Here is a 21,801-nt window from a genome sequence, read left to right as displayed (position 1 = left end):
TGTTGTTTTGGAATTTTTTTTTGAATAACTCACTTTAGTTTTGTTATAGCATTTTTTTTTTGGATTATAAATATAATATAAAAAAAAAAAAAAAAAAAAAAAAAAAAAAAAAAACATTTAAGGAGTTTGCTGGACTTCAGGCTTTGTCCCTAGCATCATCTCCATGAGGAGGCAGAGCCTTTAGCCATAGCAGCCAGGATGCGATGATACACACCTATCAAACCAAGACTTCAAGCTTTCATCCATCCTTTCCCCAGACTTCCTTCTTATGCCCTTCAAGAGAGGTGTTGCCCATCTACCAAACACAGACAGAACTACTTATTTCTTCACAGTGCAGAAATAGGTCACTGCCAATTTACACAGCCTTTGGCTGCCACTCAACCCAATTTGGAGGGCCAGAAAAGAGTCGGATTTGTCTTGGTATTGAGAGGGATGTCCATTAACAATCCTACCCAGCATGAGTGCTTTGGTGCCCAACTTCAGGCAGCTGGATGTGTTGTCATTCCTGCTCTGTGCTTCATTCAGGACAAGATCCCCCCTCTGACAAGCTAATTTTATCTGCCAGATGTTCCAGTATCTGTTTCTATGTTCCAAGTCCTGCAAAGTTTAGGGACTGCAGCCAAGGGGAGCCCTCTCCTTCCAGCACAAGGTCAAGGTGATATTCCATCATGGAAAAAGAGCAGGAACACTTCAGAGCGTGGCCTGATCCACACTCCTCTCCAAAAACCTGAGCACCTTTATCAAAGTGCCATTGACATCATTAGAAATTACCTTGGAATCCTTTTCAATGAGCGACAGTTTTCAAACCCAGATCTTCCCCTGAATCTTAGCCCTGCAGGTTTTGAGGGCACGCTTAACACAGTACTGAAGCATTGAAGTTTTTCCTCTAAGCTCTGGCATAGCTTGCAAAAAGATGTTTGATCTTTAAATCAGACATTAAGTGATGGAATACCACTACTCTTATTGTTTCATGTATAAGGAGATGAAGTTTAGCCCTTGACACACTCTGCCACATTTCACAGGTCATGTTGGAACAGACTGGATTGCTGCTCTGGAATCATTTCTCCAGCATGATTCAGAAGAAGTTACAAGATAAAGAAAAGGACAATTATGAAACCGCCTGTTCAGAATTCCACCTATCTCTGTTCAGAGAGTAGCAGGAAGTAAAAGGGCCTAATCATCCTCCTTCAAAAATCCGTTTCCTTTGTGTTGAATCTTGATGATCTTGAGGCTCTTTAGGTCTCAAGAACCAAAACAGACCAGCTGAAGCAAATTCTTGTGACAGCAAGTTCCATGAGTTAATTATATTTCCATTAGTAAAGGAGTTCTAAAACTTCAATTTCTTTGCCGATTCTTTTTGCATCCTGCCAAAATAGATAGGGAAACACAATTTCCTCTTTTCTTATTTCTTTCTTTTTTTTTTTTTTTTTGAACTATTTTACCCTTATGAGACTTTCCTCTTAATTTTAAGTCTCAGCCTTTTCATTTCTCCCTAAATAGAGATTCTTTTCCAACCCTTTAATCATTTTCACAGCTTTCCTCCTAAGCTCCCATGCCCAAACTTAAGAAAAGCTTTATTCAAGGATGTTGGTTCAGGATGTTCAAGATGGGAAACAGACAAAAGACAATTTACTTTCCGGTTCAAAAAGAAAAAGGGAAGATTAAGTTGAAGACCTAACCACCTGCATACATAGAAGTGGAGGTGGAAGAAGGAGACAAAGCCATTTATTATTGTCAGCCATTTAGCCTGACCAAGCCAGGAAGGAAATATTTAGGTGGCCAGGCTCCTTTGCAAGGATCAGGCAGCTTTCCAAACCCTCTAGCTCACACTACAGGTTTGACATGTGCCACAGGTAGGAAGCAGAACTTTTTTCTCAGCCCAAGCTGTCAGGCTTCCCCACTGCATACTTCCCATATAGCCAGGAGAAATCGTACCATTTACACCCTGCTGTCACTGAACTCATTTACAGAGGAACCCTTTCCTTGATCCTGGTTCTGTCAGATTCTTCAACACAGAGAATATCCTGGATAGTTGGAATTTGGTAAAGAGCATCTCCAGGTACCCAAATGCCAGGTACTGACCACAAAGCTTGGGTTACCTACACTGAAATTTGGATCCACCCATTCTCTTGCTTCCATTTTCCAGCACTGAAGCCTTGCCATGGTCAGGACATCCCAAACACCTTGTTAGTGATTCAGCAAGAACAAAGCAGAAGACCAGTTTTCCACCTCCACTAAATTTCCTGGATGCTTTCAGAGAGCCCTGGGGAAGACGGTGGTCCCAACACACCAAATCCTTTGGGGGTGAGCGGTGGACTCAAGGGTAGTTTTGCAGATGTGAGGCTGTTGCTCCTGGCACATAGGATTAGATTGCAATTAAAATTAGCCTGGTTTTCTAAATCTTCCTTCTTTTCAACAATCACAGCCAGGTTCTTATCATCTCAGATGAGGAGGCACTTTGCCATCAAAAGCTGGCCACTTGGGAGCTGGGACAAAACAGCAAGAGCAGCAGTTGAGAAACACGAGCCTGAGAAAATCCTGCACTCCTCCACATCTAATCATGAGACAGCACTCAACACCACATAGAGGGCTTGGGTGATTTGTATTGCTTTTTTCCCCTTTTAACTGGGAAGGAGTAAGAAAATAAACATTAGAGCACTTCAGATCTGCATTTTTATTCATTGTTTTGATTTTGAAATCCTACCATTTATACCCAGCTGTAACAACAGCTAGATGTGCAAAGATTTCCACCTATAGAGAAGAGCAGGCAGTTAAGCAGATGCCCACACTACATGACTGCCAGGGCAGGATCAGACACTAGGGACAGATCACAAGGTCCAAAGTCCTCTCCACACCTGCAGTCTCTATGATTGCCTTTGCATAGTACAGCTGGTCCACTCAGAAGAGACAACATTTCCCTGCCACCTTCCTCCCTTCAAGAGCCATAAAAAAGCTAAAAACAGCGTCTGGACTCTGGACTAATTATCCTGGCTGGTTTTGATTAAGCTCTGGCTGTGGTGAGAAAGCAGACCTCCCTTTCACTTGCTATGGCCATTTTTATCATACAGCAGCCCAGCTTCAGAGCCTGCAGGTCAGGGAGGCAGAGGCACCTTCAGATCACATTCAACATTCCCCTCTTCATGGGCAAAAAGCTTCAGAGAAGCATAAACAGGCACAAAGCATGGAAATCAGCACAAAAATGGGAAAATGAAGAAACGTGTGCGTTTCCTCTCCATTTGGAGAAAAGCTATTTGTTGGTGTCTCATCTTTCTGGCTTGTTGCGCAGTCCCCATCGTTTATCAGTTCACATACCAGGTATTCAATACCTTGCAGTCACTTCTAATAAAGTAAGAAATAAGCATGTCAGTCTCATTATTTATTGTCCTTGAGAAATACACTGACCCGAAGTGTTCAGTGTGCCACAACAGGGAGAGAAGAGCCTTGCTTTGAGCTGACATCTGCCAGGGAAGGGCTGCTCCCACCTGCAGGTCCTCTGAGGGTCCATGACCATCTGCAGCCTTCCTCTGAGCACAGCCCTGAGTCCTCCTCTGCTCAGGAAAGTCTCCTTCCAATTTAGCAGCCAGCCACCCAATTACACACCCACCTGCGCAAACTCCTCTATCCACCCCACCAAAATCAATGCACAAAAGCCACTGTAAATAACAGGAGAAACACAAACCCTAATTAACAACCCAACGGGCTCAGTACAGCCTGGGACCCCCTTTGGTTGTTGCGAGACAAGCCCGTATAGAAAGCAAGCACCAGTCCCCAAGGAAAATGCTGCCCCACTGGGTAAAACTGGACATAAGAGGGGATAAAAGGAAGCAGAAACATTTGCAAAGTAAGTTTAGAGACCGTAAATCATCCCTCCCTCTCCAGCGTCTTCTCCTTTGATGGAAGCTGTTTCCTAAGCTCCCCAGTGTGGCTTCAGCTTCCCAAAAGCCCAGATGGTCAAGTGACAGACAACAGGACAACTTAAAACTATTTTAGACTGTTCACTGAGTCCTCACTTGCCCTCTTCTCTTCCAGTTTCCAGTCACTTGTTTTCTCTGCCTTAAAAAAAATAATAAATGGTTTCTTGCCTTCTTCCATCACAGCTCCCATACACCTGCCAAACCTCCACTTAACACCTTGCATTCAGGAAAGCAGGTAAATTCCACTTCCCTTGTCACATTTTTTATCTGATTTACTTTCAGAAGGTACTCTTAGCTTTGCTGAGCCAGCAAGTATTCATTCATCATCGGAGCATAAAATAAATTGGAAATAGTGATCAGCTCCATTAAAATCTAGAGGTTTTGCTTTTAGCATGACTCATGTGCGCAATGCTAATAGCAATCACAGCCTTCGTCCATCACCACCCATACTGTATAACCATGCAAAGAGACTTACTTGTTTTCCATGTGATAATTTATCAGGATGAAGCTTGTCCCTCATAATGCATCCATTTTCCCTACTCCTGTTGCTGCTCAGCTTTGCTTTCTAGCACAGACATGCCAGAAGTTCCACCTAGGAAAGGCAGAGAGAAATCTGCATTTCCCTGCTCCTGCCTCCTTTATTCCCTAGGTGTCTAGATCTAAGGCTTTATAAAGAAAGTATAAAGAAAGCACCGAGCATACCGTCTAAAGCATTGCTGCAAGTACTTTCAGGTGGTTTTGTTTTGTTTTTTTTTTTTTAGGCATTCAGAGTATTGCATTCTATGATTATTTGGAGGTGGGGATTGAACTGTTCTGGGGAGTACACAAATGCCAGTCACACAGGCCCTGTAATTCAACCACCCTACTCTATGTGCTTTTGAATGCACAGAGATTTGTGTGTGAAGAAAAAATGCTAGAGACTCCAGGCAGCTACATGTATTTGACAGCTTTAGAAATCCCAGCCCTACCCAGACATTCACTTTTCTAGTGCTTTCCTAGTCACATCACACCCCACACCCTGTCTGGGACCTACATGCACCTCAAGCTGAAAGATCAGAGCTCTGCAGCCTGCCGTACGGACCAGGCTCGATGGTTCCTACGCTTCCCCCTTTGATAGTCATCACCACAACCAAGACTGCTGCTGCTCCTCATGCACTGCGCCAGGAATAGCATCTCAGACTGCCCACATATGAAGATGATCCTGGTAACTAGCAAAGCTAATATCAATGATGAACAGGTCCTTATTATTAAAAGAGTTACCTTCCAGATTATTAGCATCACCAGTGAGGCTAGGAGCACATTTCTGTCATCCAGACAATCAAGATAATTCTAGCCTTTGTAATTTGTTCCCAACAGCCTGAGACATCAGTAATTGCACAGATACTTTGTGCACATCATTTGGCAGCTCCCGGCCTGGCACACGCTGTCTCTGCCAGTCCCACCCAGAGATCCAGGCAGCTGATCCAACTGGCTCAAGGCACAACCAGGACTCTTCGAGAGTGTTCAACGCAGGCTGATGAAATGAAAAAAAAAGAAAAAAAAGAGAAAAAAAACAAAAAAAAACAAAAAAAATACCAAAAAAAAAAAACACTGCTCATAAGGACAGAACATGAGCTTGTTAAGTGCTCCATTTATTTATACCAGTCTTAGCAGCTCTCACTGTTGGACAAACACTGCACATGGTCATGGTGACTTGTCCGTGAGGATACGCTAGAACTAGGGAAGGAGCAGAGCAGCACAGGTCAGTGGTGCACAGAGCAGCTCTCAGGTCAAAGGAGGTCAGGCAACACAGGACTCTGACAGCGGAAAAGCTGGAGACTCATAAAATCAAAAGCATAAAGAAAGAGGAATGATTATTCCTCAGATCTCACTACAGAAAATCCAGAAGACACTAAAGGAAACCTCAGGTAGCTAGTGATGGGAAAGATAAGTGGCAGCTTTTCTTCTGGCCCAGGAAGCCTTTTTTCCAGGATATGATGCAGCCAAAATTTTAAACAGACTCCAAAATACAGCTCCTGGGAGGAGCGCCCACTTGGATTATCCTGTTTAAAAGTCATCACACCCATATTTTCCTCAAAAATCCCTATACCTATGGAATTCAGTAATCAGAAATATAAGAATCCATGCCTTGTTCTCATTCTTCCCCTAGAATCCACACTATTATACAAGCTCCAGTGAGACGAGCTCATAGTTTAACCCAGCACAGCAATTCTTCAGGCCATTTCATCCAAAGCTCACGACACCAAGAGAAATCTTATAACTCCAAGAGAAACAGGTTTGAACTGTAGGTTTGAATGCAGGCTCCCTCCATTCGCTGCCATGTAACTGAGGGCGTTGGGAGGACTTGATTCCCAAGGCAACTGTGGATTTCTGAGGTTTCCACCCCAAGACAGGTTGCAGCAATAGAGTAAAAAACCCCTTGCTCCTCCCTTGGGAAAAGTACGTTAAGATCATATAGTCCCAGGCCAACTGGGCAATAGCATTCTTGTGTGACTTAGAGCTGCTAATGGGTGATGTCATCACTGGAGCAAATGCAAGCCCATAAAAACGTGAAAATAAAATGAGCAGGCACTATAAAATGTGTCTCCACAACAGCAAAAAGCACATCGCAGTAGGGCAGCTTTCCTCGATACTCATCTACAGCTATAGGAGTTTACAAGAAATAACTAAAAAAAAATTACAGAGGGAAAGATCTTCCAGGGAGCAGCAATCTATTATTTTCCCAGGCCTTTATTAACAGCAGATCAGAAGGCTTCCTTGAAAGTAAATGAGAAAAAGGCACCACGGCACTGCTGTGGAAAGAAACCGGGGGAGTGTTTTCTGGAACAACAAACCAAGCCGTTTGGGGCCACTGTCTATTAGTCTTCAGTTTAGCTCAATAGGATATTGATCCTGGCTGCACCCTGACTGATTTTCTGGTTAACAAGTGTGACCGTCTGATTTTGACAAGCAAAATGTCCATCATTGCAGGCAAATAAAAAAATAGATATTTATCAGTAATAACAGTACCCAGGCCTTGAGAGGCGACGGAAGGGGTGGCAACAAAAAAGAAGCAAGTGGGAAGGGTTACTGCACAATCACTAACATTTAAATAAGGGTAAATTCAATCAGTGCAGAGCCTTCCCCCACAGCCTCCTCCAAAACACACCCAGACACTGGCTGGCCCTCTTCCTATGGAAACAGCCAACGAGAGCAGAGCTGCTCTTTGCTTTTATGGGCTTTAGCTAAATGCTGAAAAAGTGAGATCGGATTTTCTGATATTCACCATTTACCTTAAAAACGTGCACCCAACAGCATTAGCAGGTATAAAACTCTGCATGTGATATCATGAAAATGCATTTCATGATCTTTCCTGCTTACATGAAAAAAAAAAAAAAAAAGGAAAAAGAAAAATCAAAATCCCTCTATAATATTGAAGATCAGTGTGAAACTGAGCTTGGGAACTGAACTCTGATCACTGCCTGGGAAACATTAAGCAACATTTTTAAGTGGAAATCTTGCACATAAGGCAAATGAAAGCTTTTGATTATGAGTAATAAAAGTATATTTCAAAAACTGATGTCCTGCCTATCCATATTTATAAGAATGCATAAAGTACAAGTTCAGTGCTGTCCTTGTATGTAATTATTCTCTGGCTTTTTGCCACCACCCCCCCCGGGCCCCCCCTTTTTTTCTTTTTTTTTTGAAACAGATCTGTGATCACCTTCCCCAGAAAGAAAAATGAAAGCTCTATTTGTGCCACCAGCTCCCTGGAGAAACAGCCGGGGCCGTTAACAGTAAGCATCCCTACTCAGCAACCTGCCTTCGGTGTCTCGATGCAGAAGCGCCAGGCAATATTCACTCCAGGAAGAGGCCATGCTCAGGCTCCTCTCAAGCATCAGCTAGCCAAGCCCCGAGGAAGGCAATGGGTGGCTGGAAGTGTTTCTAGCCTCTGAAGGAAGCCTGAGGAAGAGGAGCCTTCTGCTTTCTAGTACAGACCAATGGCAACACAGCAGTGAGGTAAAATACAAGGAAATTCAGAGCGAAACACAACCAGCCACAGGGGAAATACTAATTTAACCCCGTGTGAATCTGCAGCTCTCTCAGTGCTATTTCTCTACCACAGGTGCCTCCACATTATCAGTGGGTTTGCAATTACAGCCCCAGACATTTACCTAACTAAGCATTTACCTAACCAAGCACACCTGGTGTTTGCAGTAGGGCCCCTCAGACACCAAAAGTTGGGCACAAGCTTAAGAACCTTGCTAAGTCCAGGCCTCAATTTAGCAGATTAGCAGGCTGTGGGTTTCCTCACTAGAGCTAACTCTTGGGCTTGATGTTTACTCATTGCTTTCCCTGCACAGCCTGCCTGGTGGGAAGTCCATGTACAAGACAGTTTCAATGCAGCCCAGCTAGCATCACCATTGGAAACCAGAAGCTTTGACGTTAACAGGATTGTACTTCAAAAGAATACGCGTGTTTGCAGATGGCAACAGGGTTCCTTATTACAGCTGTCTAATCAAGCCGATATTCTGCAATTATGCTCAGAGATCAAACAGCGTTGCAAACAGTGCTCACAATAAAACCAGCACCAGTAAGATGCCCGTGTCACGCCTATATTGCACAGTCGTTTGTGACTCCACAAGCACGGCAGACAGTGTTTCAGGTGCTGTTGCAAAACTTTGAACATCTCCATCACAGCTAGGCAGTTTTTAAATTAAAAAAAAAAAAAAAAAATCATGCCTAAACAAATACCTGTATGGCTTTAATTCAGGAAAGCTTTTATGTAGAACCTAAAGTACAGAACCATTTGAGTCAGCTGAATTCAAACATGCAAACATGTACTTGACTGTTTTGCTGAAGGGTAGATGAAAATGTGCCAAAGTCCTTTCTAGAACCAGGGCCTTGGTTTAGTGATTTTTTTTATGTTTTGTTGGTGTTTTTTTTGTTTGTTTGTTTCTTTTTTAAACACATGAAAGGGCATAGTGCAAACTAGGAACCAGAATAAATCATCAGTGCAAATAATTGTAGCATCTGTGTTAATTCTCTTTTCATCCTAGTACCCCCTATGCTTCCAAGCATGTAAATCTGATTCTGCTTGTGGCTCCACTGAAGTTTCTATTGATTAAATACCCAGCCCCAGCAGCAGGAGGATCAAGCCCTGCATATTTATTTTCTTCCTCAATACATAAAGAACTCCCTTTGGCCTCTCAATTGCTGTATCACATGATACACTGAATGCAAATAGAATTACAGTGCTAATGCATCTAATGAATATATTTGTATATGTATGCAAGCATTTTCCTAACAGCAACACTAAGCAGACCAAAGAATATATACATTCGTCACACACAGAAGGTGTGTGAAATGAGTGCATATTAATAACAAGAACCAGGGTTCATCTTCATGGGGAAAAACTAACCAAGATCATTCCAAGATCAGGACCTCATGCAGACCTTTGGAAACCCTAACGTTTCATGTGGAGCTTTAAAGCACAATTTGTAGACTTTAAGAGTTACTTAATGTTTGCATTTTCATTATCCACTAGCTTTACATTACACATATATAAAAATAGAAACTGTTGCAATGCATAACAAAACTGTAAGCACTTCCAAGAAACAAATTAGTGGTATTATTTCAACCAGGGTACAAAACACAAATAACGTTTTCAGCTACAGCCTTACAAGATATGCACCCTCCTTGAATTATTTTCAGCAAAGTTATTTTGTAGTAAACCAAATGCATTCCTGCAGAAACTTCACTGATTTCAGAGTTATAATAGCTTAAAGATGGGATGCATTTAATTTGCTAGCTCACTCCACATTGACTTTTGAAGTCAGCCTGTAACGTCAGGAGAAAGACTGATTTAAATCAGGTTCAAGTATCTAGTGGCAATTAGAACCTGCAAAGCCTGAGAAACGTCAGTGAGCATCTGGATGAGAAACATGCCAGCGTATGTACAAATAAATATCCTCAAAGCTTCTTTTTACTTGGTTCAAACAATGCTTTGAAAGTAACTCACTCAGCACAATAACCATTATTTAAAGACAGCAAGGTCACAGATGCAGTTTTAGAGTACTATTTCACCACAACCGCTCCCACCCCAACCTGTAGTTTAAGAACACCACAAATCAGAGCAAGACTCCCCTTTAAACTTAGGGCAAGAGGAGGTCACTTACCCTGTGAGGACCACAACAAAATCCATCACGTTCCAGCCATTTCGGAGATAAGAGCCTTTGTGAAAAACAAACCCCAGAGCGATGATCTTTATACCAGCTTCAAAACAAAATATTCCAATAAAGTACGGCTCAGTGTCATCCTGAAAAGAATAAAATCAGAGGTGTCAAGGAGATACCTGTGCTTCTGCACTCGCATCAGCAATTATATAAGCAACTACGTGCACCAACTTCACACCCTTTTCAGATCTCTGGACAGGGTTGAAACAAAAAGGTTCAAATGTACTGGAACTATACACAGAAAGATTTCAGAATTATTCACTCTGAAGGTAGATTTGGCTTTTTGTGTGGAAAATTCTATTTGCCTTTATTCCAATGGTTTCACCCCACTCTTTGCACCATTACTCAAGATTCCGGAAGGAGTTGCAACACTGCAATCTTGCTCCAAGGGTAAACTTAAACTTGAGATCACATTTCTGTAATTATTGACATGGAAGAAAACATGCATTTTGCAATTCATCCAGGAAACAGAAACTAAAGAATATCTTGAGAAGTAACAGTCAGCACAGCAAGGTTGCAAACACTGGCAGGAAATTATTTCTTTATCATTTATTCCATCGGTTCTTACTTCACTCTTTCCCCTCTGTGTTCCTAATTTCCATAGCTGCAGATTCATTTATTTTTGTTTTGCTGTGTAACCAATTCAAGGAGAAAAAAATAAAAATAAATTTTAAAAAAAATAAAAAAATAAAAACTCATTCCCTTCTGTTATGGTGGAAGCAGTAAAATTTGTGTTTCAGGCCCACAGCTCCATGCCCTAGCTCACATGAGAGGAGACCAAACTTAGTCTCCACGGCTTTACTAAACATCTTCTCCATCTTTGGCACCAGATCCCTCAGCATTGTATTGATAAGAGTTTCAACACAAACGCAATGCCAAATAGAATTATTCAAAGTCGGAAAAAATACATGGACAAAAAATGGGAAAAAAGTAAAAGGTGAAAGTACCAGGCATCAGTTTCAAGAACATGTTAATTAGCTTTAGCCTCTGTATCCAATTTCCAAGCGCGTCTTAGATCCATGATTTCTGCTGACGGCAATGGAAGTACGGCAGCCCTACCCAGAAGGAAGCAAACTCGCAAATTAGGAAATTAGAAATCTTTGTTCCAGGGGCTTTGGCATTTCTGACCATTATAGCCAAAGAGCTGAGCAGCTGTTTGGTGCACAGTTGTTTACGTTTTGCAATTCTGCTAATGACAAAAGGTGATTTTAGTTATCCTGTGCAGAAAGAACATGAATGTCAAGTCTTTGTGACCACAGAACAAAGAAAGGAGCAGCTTTGATACAAGCATTTATTTTTACAAACATTGCAACTCTTGCTCAAATTTGACCCTGCACCAGCACACAGACCATGCTTTAGGCACGGTACTTGTTACAGAAAGCCAGGTTTTCACACATAGAAGAGCAGCATAATAGCACACCCCTCCCAAAGAGGCTTAAGCACTTAGCACATTGATGTGTACCCTACTCAGCAAGTCAACCATGAAGCACTAATCACTGACGGCACCTCTAAGCTGTTGGGAATGACTACCTCTGGACAGGCTTTTCCATCAGTGGCTGAGTTAAAAAGATTTGTTTCCAACAAATCAGCACCCTACACACACTTCAGTGACCCAGCTGCCCCATATCCTTCACCCTACAACATCTCTAATCCCTTCCACCTTTCTTAACCTCTCAGCTCCCCCTTCCCATTCCCCTGTGGCCAGGCAGGAAGGCCAGCTACCTGCAGACACGCACACACACACACTAACTGGCTAGACAGCAAAACAGAGCAGGTGACTGTTGAGATCACATCATTGACAGAAATGGAGAAAACAAAAATGGGCTTCTCCTTCAGCCAAGGTTTTTCTACAGACAGCAGCCTCCAAGCTCTCTGCCCCTCACAGAGCCTCACTGATGCAGCCCAGAGGTTTCAGAACCTGTCAGCTGCCAGACTGAGAAACTCCAGTCAGCTCAGTGCTATTTACCCACAGAGAAACAGGCATAAGGCACAGCTTTCAGACCCTTTTTAACCCTCCCCCAAAAACATACAATAAGAGCTTTCTTCTAGCAGTTTGTCCACAAGAGCTGGAGGTATCCCAGGACTACAAACCACTACAGAAAAGAAGGAATGAGGAAGAGAGGTCAGAAATTGCCATCTGGGATTTCAGAAGAAGCTACCTTACTGCTCCTGCTCCTCAGCTTTCCCTTATGCACACAGGAGCACTCCAGCTCCCTTAACCTACATGCTCCTCCACCCCTTCAAGCTCAACAAACGTGCAAATGCTTTGCAAACAAAGTCCATCCCCCCCCAGCCCATCCTTTACATCCTTCCTACGTCTACTAGTATGCCTCTAAAAACTACTCATCTTTAAAATAAAATTTAAAAAAAGAAACCACCACCTTACCCACACGCTCTCCCACCTTACTCCCTCACTTCCTGAAAGCCTTACATCTACTCTGCCACCAGCCACTCGCTCAATCTAGGTCAGGTGCCTTGTGATTGCAGCTCACAGCTTTAAAGGACAACGATTCAGGTACTCAAGGATTTTAGAGAATATGCTCTTCCCAAAGCTAAGACTATGCAGAGCTTTTAAGAAGTGGGTCAAAAAAAGTTACTGTCAGCTTCTAAGAAAGCAGGACGGATCACAGATGGGCTTGGGTATTTATTACAAAGAAAAACTATCATCGACAGGGTTGGGAGTGAGTAGCTGGGGAAATAAGAGGGGATAGAAAGAGTGTCTTTTCTAAAGCCTGTCTAAATTTGCACTACATAGCCTAAGAATTAGGGCAGTAACAAGGACAGGTTAAAAAAATAAAATAATGCCCCACTAGGTTGTGGGGGCCTGCTGCTGAAGAAAAGGATGTTTGCATTACTGCGTGTGATGGAAGGCGCTAGAGTGCGAGGAGCTGGGTGACTTGCCCCGAGCAGCACTGAAAGGGCAGAGCTGTCAGCTCAGAAATCCTGCTGCCAGGGCGTCCTGCAGCCCCCTTCAGACAGGAGGCTGGGTGTGGGGGAGCAGGTGTTAATGAATATCAGTGAGCGCGCTTGGAAGGAAGGTGGAGAACTTGGGCAGCAGCCAGAGCTGTGCCAGCAGGTTGTTTGCTGTGGACACAGCAAAGCTTGAGACTGGGCCAAACACACATTCAATCAATATGTTTCAGTTCAGAAACAACTTCTGAGTCTGGAAAGTCATTACTATTCCTAGTCCATGTCCTAATGTCTTTCCTTGGCCTTTGGATGTGACAGCCTTGATAGGTTTGGGTGTGTAAGGCTTTGTTCATGCAAAGCTTAATATGAACAGCTCACATATGACTGCACAAAGTGCCTGTGGATAGGATAAAGAATTAAATCCATTAGCCAAGTGAGGGAGCTGTCATGCTGAATATCAGAGAAAACAGTTATGCTTTGCCCTCACACCAAAACCATCTGGGGAAGCCAAATACTCAGAGCCTACAGTGACATGCAGACGAGCACCCTACAGACCCGCTGGTGTCTTCAAACACAGTGTGCCCCAAAGCAGGGCAGAAAATAGATTTCTTGTCCTGTAAGTTCTGACACTGTCAGGCTGGGACAAATTCATGGTCTACTGCTGCTTCTCATGAAAAACTGAGAATTTCAGAGGGAGACAAAGAGAGCACAAGCACGACTCAGGTTGGACAGCCAAGAACACTAAGAGCAAGGCATCCTGCGAGGCCATTCATGCCTCAGACCTTGCCACATCTGGAGCTCTGAACACCAGGTGCTGGGCCACTCAGTGCAATTCCCTCAGCACCTTTTCACTTGGCATCCCTCCAAAGTGAAAGAATCACTCAAAGGTACCTGAAACTACTTGAATGGTTGTGTTTTGACAAAGTCTTCAACCATTGGATATAATTTTCCTGGATTTCATTAACAGGCTAGTCTCCCCCATCCCAATCTGTTAGAACAATAAGTGTATATGTTTCCAGTTCTGCAGAAGCTTTAGACAAAAAGAGCTAGGAATTAACCAAGCTCTGGAACAGGGTAGGTACGAGCAGTTTTTCTGTGTCATAAACTACATACAGAAGATGGACTGAGAAAGATTACTTGTAACTCAGCCATTGCAGCTCTTGAAATCTTGTGTATACTGAGACATCACTTGCCCTTCCCATGTGCTCAATTAACCCTGCTTGTCAGGTAACATGAGCACAGAAAACAGCCAAGTGAGATTGCACTGCAGGTTCGTATCTTGGGTCTCTGGGGAGAAACGTAGAGGAATATCTTGATCAGCAGAGAAAAATAATGAAAATGTTTGTATTGACTCCTCCTTCGTCTTTTTCTCAGCTTTAACAAATGGACAAACTTAAGATTTTTTCTTTCTGCCTATGGCACAAAGTAGCTCTGTGGCTGTGTTTTTTTCTTCAACAACTCTGCCTACATCTCCCAGTTGTAAAACATTGATGATGTGCATCTCATCTTAAGATCTGATTAACCCTTCAGTGATGAGCCCTCACTCCAATTTCAATGAACCCAGGAGAAAAGAAGATATATCTGTAAATCATTAACCAAAAATAATATTAATAATTAAAAAATCCAATTCCATTCCTGCCAAAGATGGTAATAAAGCACCTGCTGTTATGTACGGACTTATAATTTGGCTTAACAACCCTGAAAATATATGGGAATGTTCACCCACTATAGCTTAACGGGGATTCATAACAGTTTCAATGAAACAACTTGCAGTTTATGGAAGTGACAGGAGCATTCTAAGGAAGTTTCACTTTGAAAACCAAAATACAGTTTTTCATATTCACAATGTTTAATTTTTAAAGCATATGTTGAAATAGAAAATGTAATGACTTGTAAATATCCTCACTGTTATTCTATGATAAACCCCTTCTATTTGTAAGCACAGTTACAAATGTACTTTAGTTAAAATGGCCCTGGAGTATCTGGATCAAAGACAATGTTATGCACCAGTACTTGGGACACAAATCAGGGGTTAATTCTTCCTTCACTGCCAAGGCAGAGCCTTGAAGATGAAGTCTTCACCTTGAAGATGAATGCTGTGCATTTAACTCATTCAGTGATCTTATACTATTTGCTTGTAATGCCACTGCCCCCCTTTGTAATTACTGGGACAAAACCTAAAAGTGTACATGCAAGTACCAGGCATGGCATTAATGCAAAGGGTAACAGGACCAGCAAACAGCATCTAGGATCCCTTTACAAATCTAGGGATATAGAGGTGCATAGAAACAACATGGTAATTATACTCCCCCCGCTTAAAATTACATATCACCAAAGATTTACCAAGCCAGAAAATTCACAAAACTAGCTTTCCTCTAGTCCATACATTCAAGGACCGTAGATGGAACCCTGGCATTTCCCCAGCTCAAGCATTGTCCTGCGTCTAAATCTGTGCTTTGCTCACAAACCCAGATTTACCTTGCTATCGGATCCCAAGGCATGCAAAGACATATTGTCTTTGGCAAAAATCTGATGGCAAAAAGATCAACACACATTCTTCATTTTTTCCTTATCATTTCTTAAGTAGAAATTGTTCACATAAAAAGAGACTTAGCAAATACAACGCAAGTGGGCACCCATATCGGTGGATACATTTCCAAACAGGCAGTATCAACTAGCTGAGCCTGAAGCTCTTTCTAGATCTATCACCTATACACTAAATTTGTTTGTTTGTTTGTTTCTGAAGAATGAGATTGAGAAAGTTGCCCACTGCTGTGGACCAGCCTTGGAAACTGTAGCAACCAGAATACAGAGGCTCTAACTTTTGGCAGCAAGGCTAATATTATCTTTGTTTCAATTATTTATTATCTACATGTAAAACACATATGGATACATATTTATTCATCCATTGAATATAAACCAGGACTAATGCATTTAGGCATAAAAGATGTTCCAGATCATTAACAGCAGGAGAAAAAAAAAAATCAAACTAAATATTATCCTTTTTTTCCTATAGTGGTGATAAATGGAAGGATGATTCTGAAGCTATTTTTAAATTTCCTTTGAAATAAGGTAATTGAGCTCATTACCATAAAGCCTGCTGGTAAATTATTTTCCTAAATTTCTGCTTTTTTGGCAGAGAAGTGTTACAATCAAAACCCAAAGTTTGTATTACAGGGTCCCTGATATACAGCTGTAGCAGGAAGAGAGCTGAAAGGCACGCGAGCCTAAAAGGATATTCTGTTCTACCAATTTCTGGGAAAATTTACACGGGGGTTCATTTGATTCTACAGATAATTCTGAGCATTTGGCAGCCCCTTCCTGTCCTGGTCTACAGACAACCCAAGTTTGTTGCTCTTCTGATATACCGTAAGGTCCCACTCTTCTCGCAGCTGGGCAGGGCTGGCTAGAGTGATGAAGCATTCTTGTGGAGATGGGATCGGGAGGTTGTAGTTATACTTGTTGTCACTAGCTTATTCGTTCTGATTGTCAGTTCAATGCCATTTGCTTACATGCAGATCTTAAAAATAGATACAAGCATCCACAACACTGGATGGCTGATTGCTTTTTGTATTAGACCAGAAACAAAAAATCTAAATAAATAAATAGAACTCACCAATCTCTCTGACATAGGTGTCTTGTCTCCATCCGGCAAATGTTGCTCCAGAGCCAACACAATACAATTGGCTATGATTGTAGCTAAAATCATGTATTCAAATGGAGTGGGAATCAGACGTTAAAGAAGAAACTAGACAACATAGGAAGAAACTCATCCAAATCCCATTTCTACCTAAGCAGTTACATTATTTGAGCATTCAAAGATCTCTCATCTGTTTTGAAGACATTCGGTCTCCTAGATTTCCTCAGTTCTTTCTGGAGTGTCTCTGGAAGAAGAGTAGGAAACTGGCTCTCTTCTTTGCGAGAGTTAGTGGCTTACACAAAAGCTGAGCCGCTCATGGAGTACGGGAACAGGGATGAAGAAAAGGTCCAAAATAAACAAAAAGCGATTATTTATTATTTTTTAATGAGAATGAAAAGCTAAACTGCCACAGAATAAATAATACAGCTGGATGTCATCTGAAAAATTATTTTTCAGAAAGATATTAACAATAAACGTTGTCGTTCAACTTTACCGCATAGCATAAACAAGTAATGGGCTAAAAAAGTTCAATTTAAAGCAACTACTCTGGGCCAAAACACGAATTACTGCAAGATCGCAATGCCTGCTCCTGATGTGAACCAAATCATCAGCGCCCCATTGAGCCGTGTGAGGGCCAGGAGCCCACAGGACAGAAGCAAACCCAGCGCCAGGTACCCCCGTGCCTCTCGCCCTCGTCTCTAGCCCTGGCTCGTGGCGAGTCCTCCCTGCGCTCCCAGGGTGGAGCCGCACCGCGGGCAGTACTGCTCAGCACCACGGGCAGCTCAATTCAGCACCGCGGGGAGCTTTGCTCAGCACCGTGGGCAGCTCCATGAGCCACTGCTCAGCACCACGGGCAGCTCCGCTCAGCACCGCAGACAGCCCTGCTCAGCACCACGGGCAGCTCCTACGAGCACCATGGACAGCGGCGCTCAGCACCGCTCAGCACCACGGGCAGCTCCCGCTCAGCACCGCTCAGCGCCGCCCCTGCCCAGGCCCGCTGGGCGCACCGCGGTGCGGGGAGCGGCCGGGGGCTCTGCCGGGAGGCTGCCTCCACAGCACCGTGGGTGCCGTCCCCACGCTGAGCGATGAAGAGGACGACCAGGCACCCAAGGGCTGGGCAGGGAGCAGACCGCATCCAGCCTTGCAGGAGATGCCCTGCTCTGACTGCCACTGGGGCTTTGGAGCTTGTTTATTCAGGCTGAATGCAGGGAAGGAGATGTGGATAAGGAAATACAGCACTGCCTGTGATTTTGTAACAGGGATGGAGAGATCAATATGTGTGTGTGTGTGTGTGTTCAGGAGGAAAGGAAGTGCATTCACTCTGCTGGTGTATTTTTTTTTTTCCTGTTAGCCCCTCTGGAAGTAAAAGCCAGGGAAGCCTGAAGGGAATGGCCTCTGTGGCAATTGAAAGTGTTGCTAGGAGGCTGGGAGGAGGCCTTGCTGATGTTAGCTGGGATTATTAGGTGTGTGATATTAAATGAAAAGCAAACAACCAGCTCCCTTGAGATCACCAGTATAATGCACTCCTGTACATGCACACACAAGCACACGCACACACACATGCACGCTCTCATGTACTATATCTACTCCCTGGTAACCTCAAATAATCTTGGAAGAAGAGCCCGCTTCCCTTTCTCACAGCTTACAACCCCACCGTGTGCATCATTACAAGCAGAGCCCCCTTCTAAGGAAGATCTCTGCAGCTCACTTGGCCTAGGAGCTGGTTCTGAGACAGAAAGCATCTGCCCCTTTCACAATACAGCAGATGAGCCTTCTCTCCACTTACTGCCTCCTCCTGTCACGAAGCTCTGCTTTTTTTTTATTATTTTTTTTTTAGAACACCCTAAGCTTAGGCAAGGTACCTAGTTCAAAGTGACAAGATTCATGTTGGTGCCAATGCATTCAGGAGGTGATATACTAAAAACCCAGCTGTAATGGTTCTATTAATTGGATTTTGTAAGGTATCTTGGCTATCGATATCTCTACTATCAGTGCAGCTTCAATGCCAAGGTGTCACCATTTTATCTTAGGTTTCTTCCTCTATTCAGAGTAAGAAATAAGAGTTGTAAGGCTCTAAGATGGAAATAACTATCAGGCTTCTTTAGCAGGGATCTCACAGATCCCTTTGCATTTGGTTTAAATCGTAAGGAATGCAAATCTATGCAACTGTATATCTCACACCTAAATACACACCGGAATTCACGTATGCTTTACATCCCTGGCATAGTCAAAAGCACATTCTGCCGCTCCCACAGAAGCAATTTTCAATGATACCAAGCTACATGGCCGTACATTATGTCGGACACCAGGCTCCATGTCACACACACCCATCACACACCGGATCACACATGCACATTTATATTAGCACCAGACACTCATCCTCAGCTGACTAAAGGGGTCTCTACCCCAGTCACCCCCTCCCCACCTTCCCCCCCCTGCCCACACACCCTCCCTGAAAGGATATGGCCATTCTGTTATTCGCTTGGCGTATTTCCGTATAACATTATCTTCACTGAAGATGAAGAGGGATCTGTTGACTGTGAAGCAGTTCTGTTTGACAGGGATGGGGTTGTAGAGAGCCATAGTCCTGGCTCTCTGAGCCATCGACTGCTTATACATCCTTTGGCCGGCCTGGGGGCCACCTTGCCGGCTGCTCCCTCTTCCAGCCCCGGCTGGCCCTCCACCTCCATAGCGTGTTGGCAGATCATCCCCGAACCGAGCCATCCTCGCAGTGCACGGAGCCGGGCGCTACAATCCAAACTGGCAGCCGAGGCGAGAGGAAGACGCATCACAGCGCACAGCACTTCTCCCTCCGGGGGCTTCAGTTGCGGGATCGGGATGGATCGCACCAAAATACAGAGCTGGATTTGAAGAAAAAAAAAAAAAAAAAAAAAAAAAAAAGCCTTCCCTTCCAACACCCCCTCCTCTTCCCTCGGCACCGGGGGCTGCCGGAGCAGGGGAAGGCTCCGAGGCTCCGCTCACCTCCCCGCACAGGTGCCGTGTCTCCGGCCCGACCTCATGGCCGGGGCCGCGGGGCTGGTGCCGGCCGGGCGCGGTCCCTCCGGCGGGGCTCGGGGCTGGCAAGGGGCCGCGTTGCTGCCGTGCCCGCCGCCGGAGCGCTCCGCCGTGCCCTGCCCTGCCCAACCCAGCCCGGCACGGCTCGGCTCAGCCCGGCCCGGCCCCGCCGCATGTGATGCCCGGAGCCAATCCTTCGCCGCGGCTCCGCCCGCTCCAGTCACCGGCACCGGGAGGCGGGGAGGGAAGGATGGAGCCCGGCCGCCGCCGCCCACCCCGCTAAATACGGCGGAACCGCGGCCGCCCCCCGGGACGGCGGGGGAGGGAGGAACCGAGCCCATTGCCCTCCGGGATGGCGGGGGGGGCGCGGGGGGAACAGGGGAGGCGATCCCCGCGCCTGTGTGCCCCTGCCCAGATGCTGCACCCATGCCCCCACACACCCGCCCTGGGGAGTGGGGGTGCCCCCCGACCCCCATAATGTACCCCACAGAAGGCCGGGGGCAATGGGGGAGGGGCTCTTTTGGGGGAGCTGGACCCGACCCAGCAGCAGGGACAGCTGTGGATGGAGGGGGGGTGCGAGCCCCCAGCAGCCCATGGACATACAGAGCTGGGCGCACACAGCCTGGTTTGAACCGGAGAGCTGCACCCTTCTGGACAGCTTACTTTGCATCCCCCTTGGTTTGAATGACTCCTGCAGAGCTCTGGATACCTTTAATCCTGTATTTATGGGTGAAATCCTTTAATCCTGTTTACTCCAACAGCCTCTGTTGCTCGCATCCACCACAAGTCAGAAAGCTCACCGTGCCTTGCTCCCAGAGCGCCTCACGCCAACAGTCACTGCAATAGCTGGTGAGGACACTCTTCTTCTACGTCTGGGCTAAATCAGCAATAAAAACTATTAATTTTTAGAAAGGACCCTCCAGAGAAGTCAGGGCTGTCAACAGGGGGACATTTTCACTTCCCCCACAGTAAGGAAACCCTGGACTCTGCTAACGTGTTTTTGCCTTAGTCATCCAAGCTGTCTCAGTTCAAAACCAACCCACCAATGAGGCAAGTCTGTAGCAACAACATCTGCTGGCTTCAGGAGACAGCAAGAAGGTTTTCACAAATAAGGGCTGGCAGCGTCCAAAAGGGTGACTCTCCGGAAGAAACCCGCTTCTTACACGGGCCTTTGGCGTCCGAAGGGCTTCCTCGCGCTGCAGCACAGCCAGGAGATGCCCTCCGAGGCAGCACCAGCTGCGGGCGTGAGCAGCGTTGACTCAAGGAGCTGTAGAAGGAAGCAGCAAGGGAGAAGGGCGCAGCACATGCTGCTGCTTCGAGGGCTGTGGGCAGCAACAGCAGCCACCCTGATGTGGCCACCTGGTTTCTGCCAGCCCTGGGGACAAGGTCAGTGAGCCTCGCCTTCCCACACACAGTCTGGGAGGCCACAGGACTGGAAAACTTAAAGCAGGAATTACTCCAAGCCCAGTGCTGCTGATTTGTGGATTGAACCAAATGCTGGAGTCACTGGGAAAAGCTGACGTCTGTGGGAAGCAAAAAGGCCTCGCACTTCAGCTGCCACCAGGTTGCTCCAGTGCCCACCAGCTCAGCATCCCTGGGGCACCAAAGTGTCCCTGGGCACAGACCAAGTTGTGTTCCCTCGCATTTCCTCCTTCACGCCCCGAGCATCACCCCAACCTGATCCCCACGGCTGGGCCACCAGGGGACCCCTTGCTTTATTTTACAGGGGAGAAGGAGAACTCAGGGAGCACACAGCCCGTCTCTTTCCCCTTTACAGCTTTCCCTGAAAACAACATTGTCCTCACTGCAGTTTTTCTGTAATGGATTTATATTTTCATCTGAAAAGCAAGTTCCTCCCAGCTGATCTATTTAGTTGTCTAAATTTTTGCTTCTCTGCTTCTGGTCACTAAACCTAATATATGCTGTGGTCTTACGTTATACAGCAGAAAAATGTGGCTCTTTTTGTCAGTAACCACTGGAAGGGGAAATGCCATTTTCAATAATCCCCCGTCTCTTCTGAGAGAAACCAGCACCTGAAAAATTAAACACATTAGCTTACACAATTCTTTGTGCCTGGGTCCAACAAGATCAGTGTGGGGGGGGGGGG

General features: G+C 45.0%; 1 protein-coding gene across 13 annotated transcripts in view; it reads right to left on the bottom strand.

Annotated features, from left to right (window-relative positions):
- Positions 1-21,801, bottom strand: part of CACNA1B (calcium voltage-gated channel subunit alpha1 B) — a 299,945-nt gene that overhangs the window by 262,436 nt on the left and 15,708 nt on the right. For all 13 annotated transcript variants that reach the window (XM_035342034.1, XM_035342033.1, XM_035342035.1 and 10 more), the window contains 3 exons: positions 19,144-19,540; positions 16,656-16,761; positions 10,073-10,212 (listed from right to left, as the gene is read on the bottom strand). In XM_035342034.1, the coding sequence (XP_035197925.1) occupies positions 10,073-10,212; positions 16,656-16,761; positions 19,144-19,403 (506 nt within the window). In that variant the 5' untranslated portion in view covers positions 19,404-19,540. Of the gene's footprint in view, positions 1-10,072; positions 10,213-16,655; positions 16,762-19,143; positions 19,541-21,801 lie in introns of those variants that run through there.

This window comes from Oxyura jamaicensis, chromosome 17 (genome assembly GCF_011077185.1).
Source record: "Oxyura jamaicensis isolate SHBP4307 breed ruddy duck chromosome 17, BPBGC_Ojam_1.0, whole genome shotgun sequence".
Classification (NCBI taxonomy): domain Eukaryota; kingdom Metazoa; phylum Chordata; class Aves; order Anseriformes; family Anatidae; genus Oxyura; species Oxyura jamaicensis.
The sequence above is the reverse complement of the archived record's forward strand: the minus strand, read 5'-3'. Positions and strand labels throughout refer to the sequence as shown.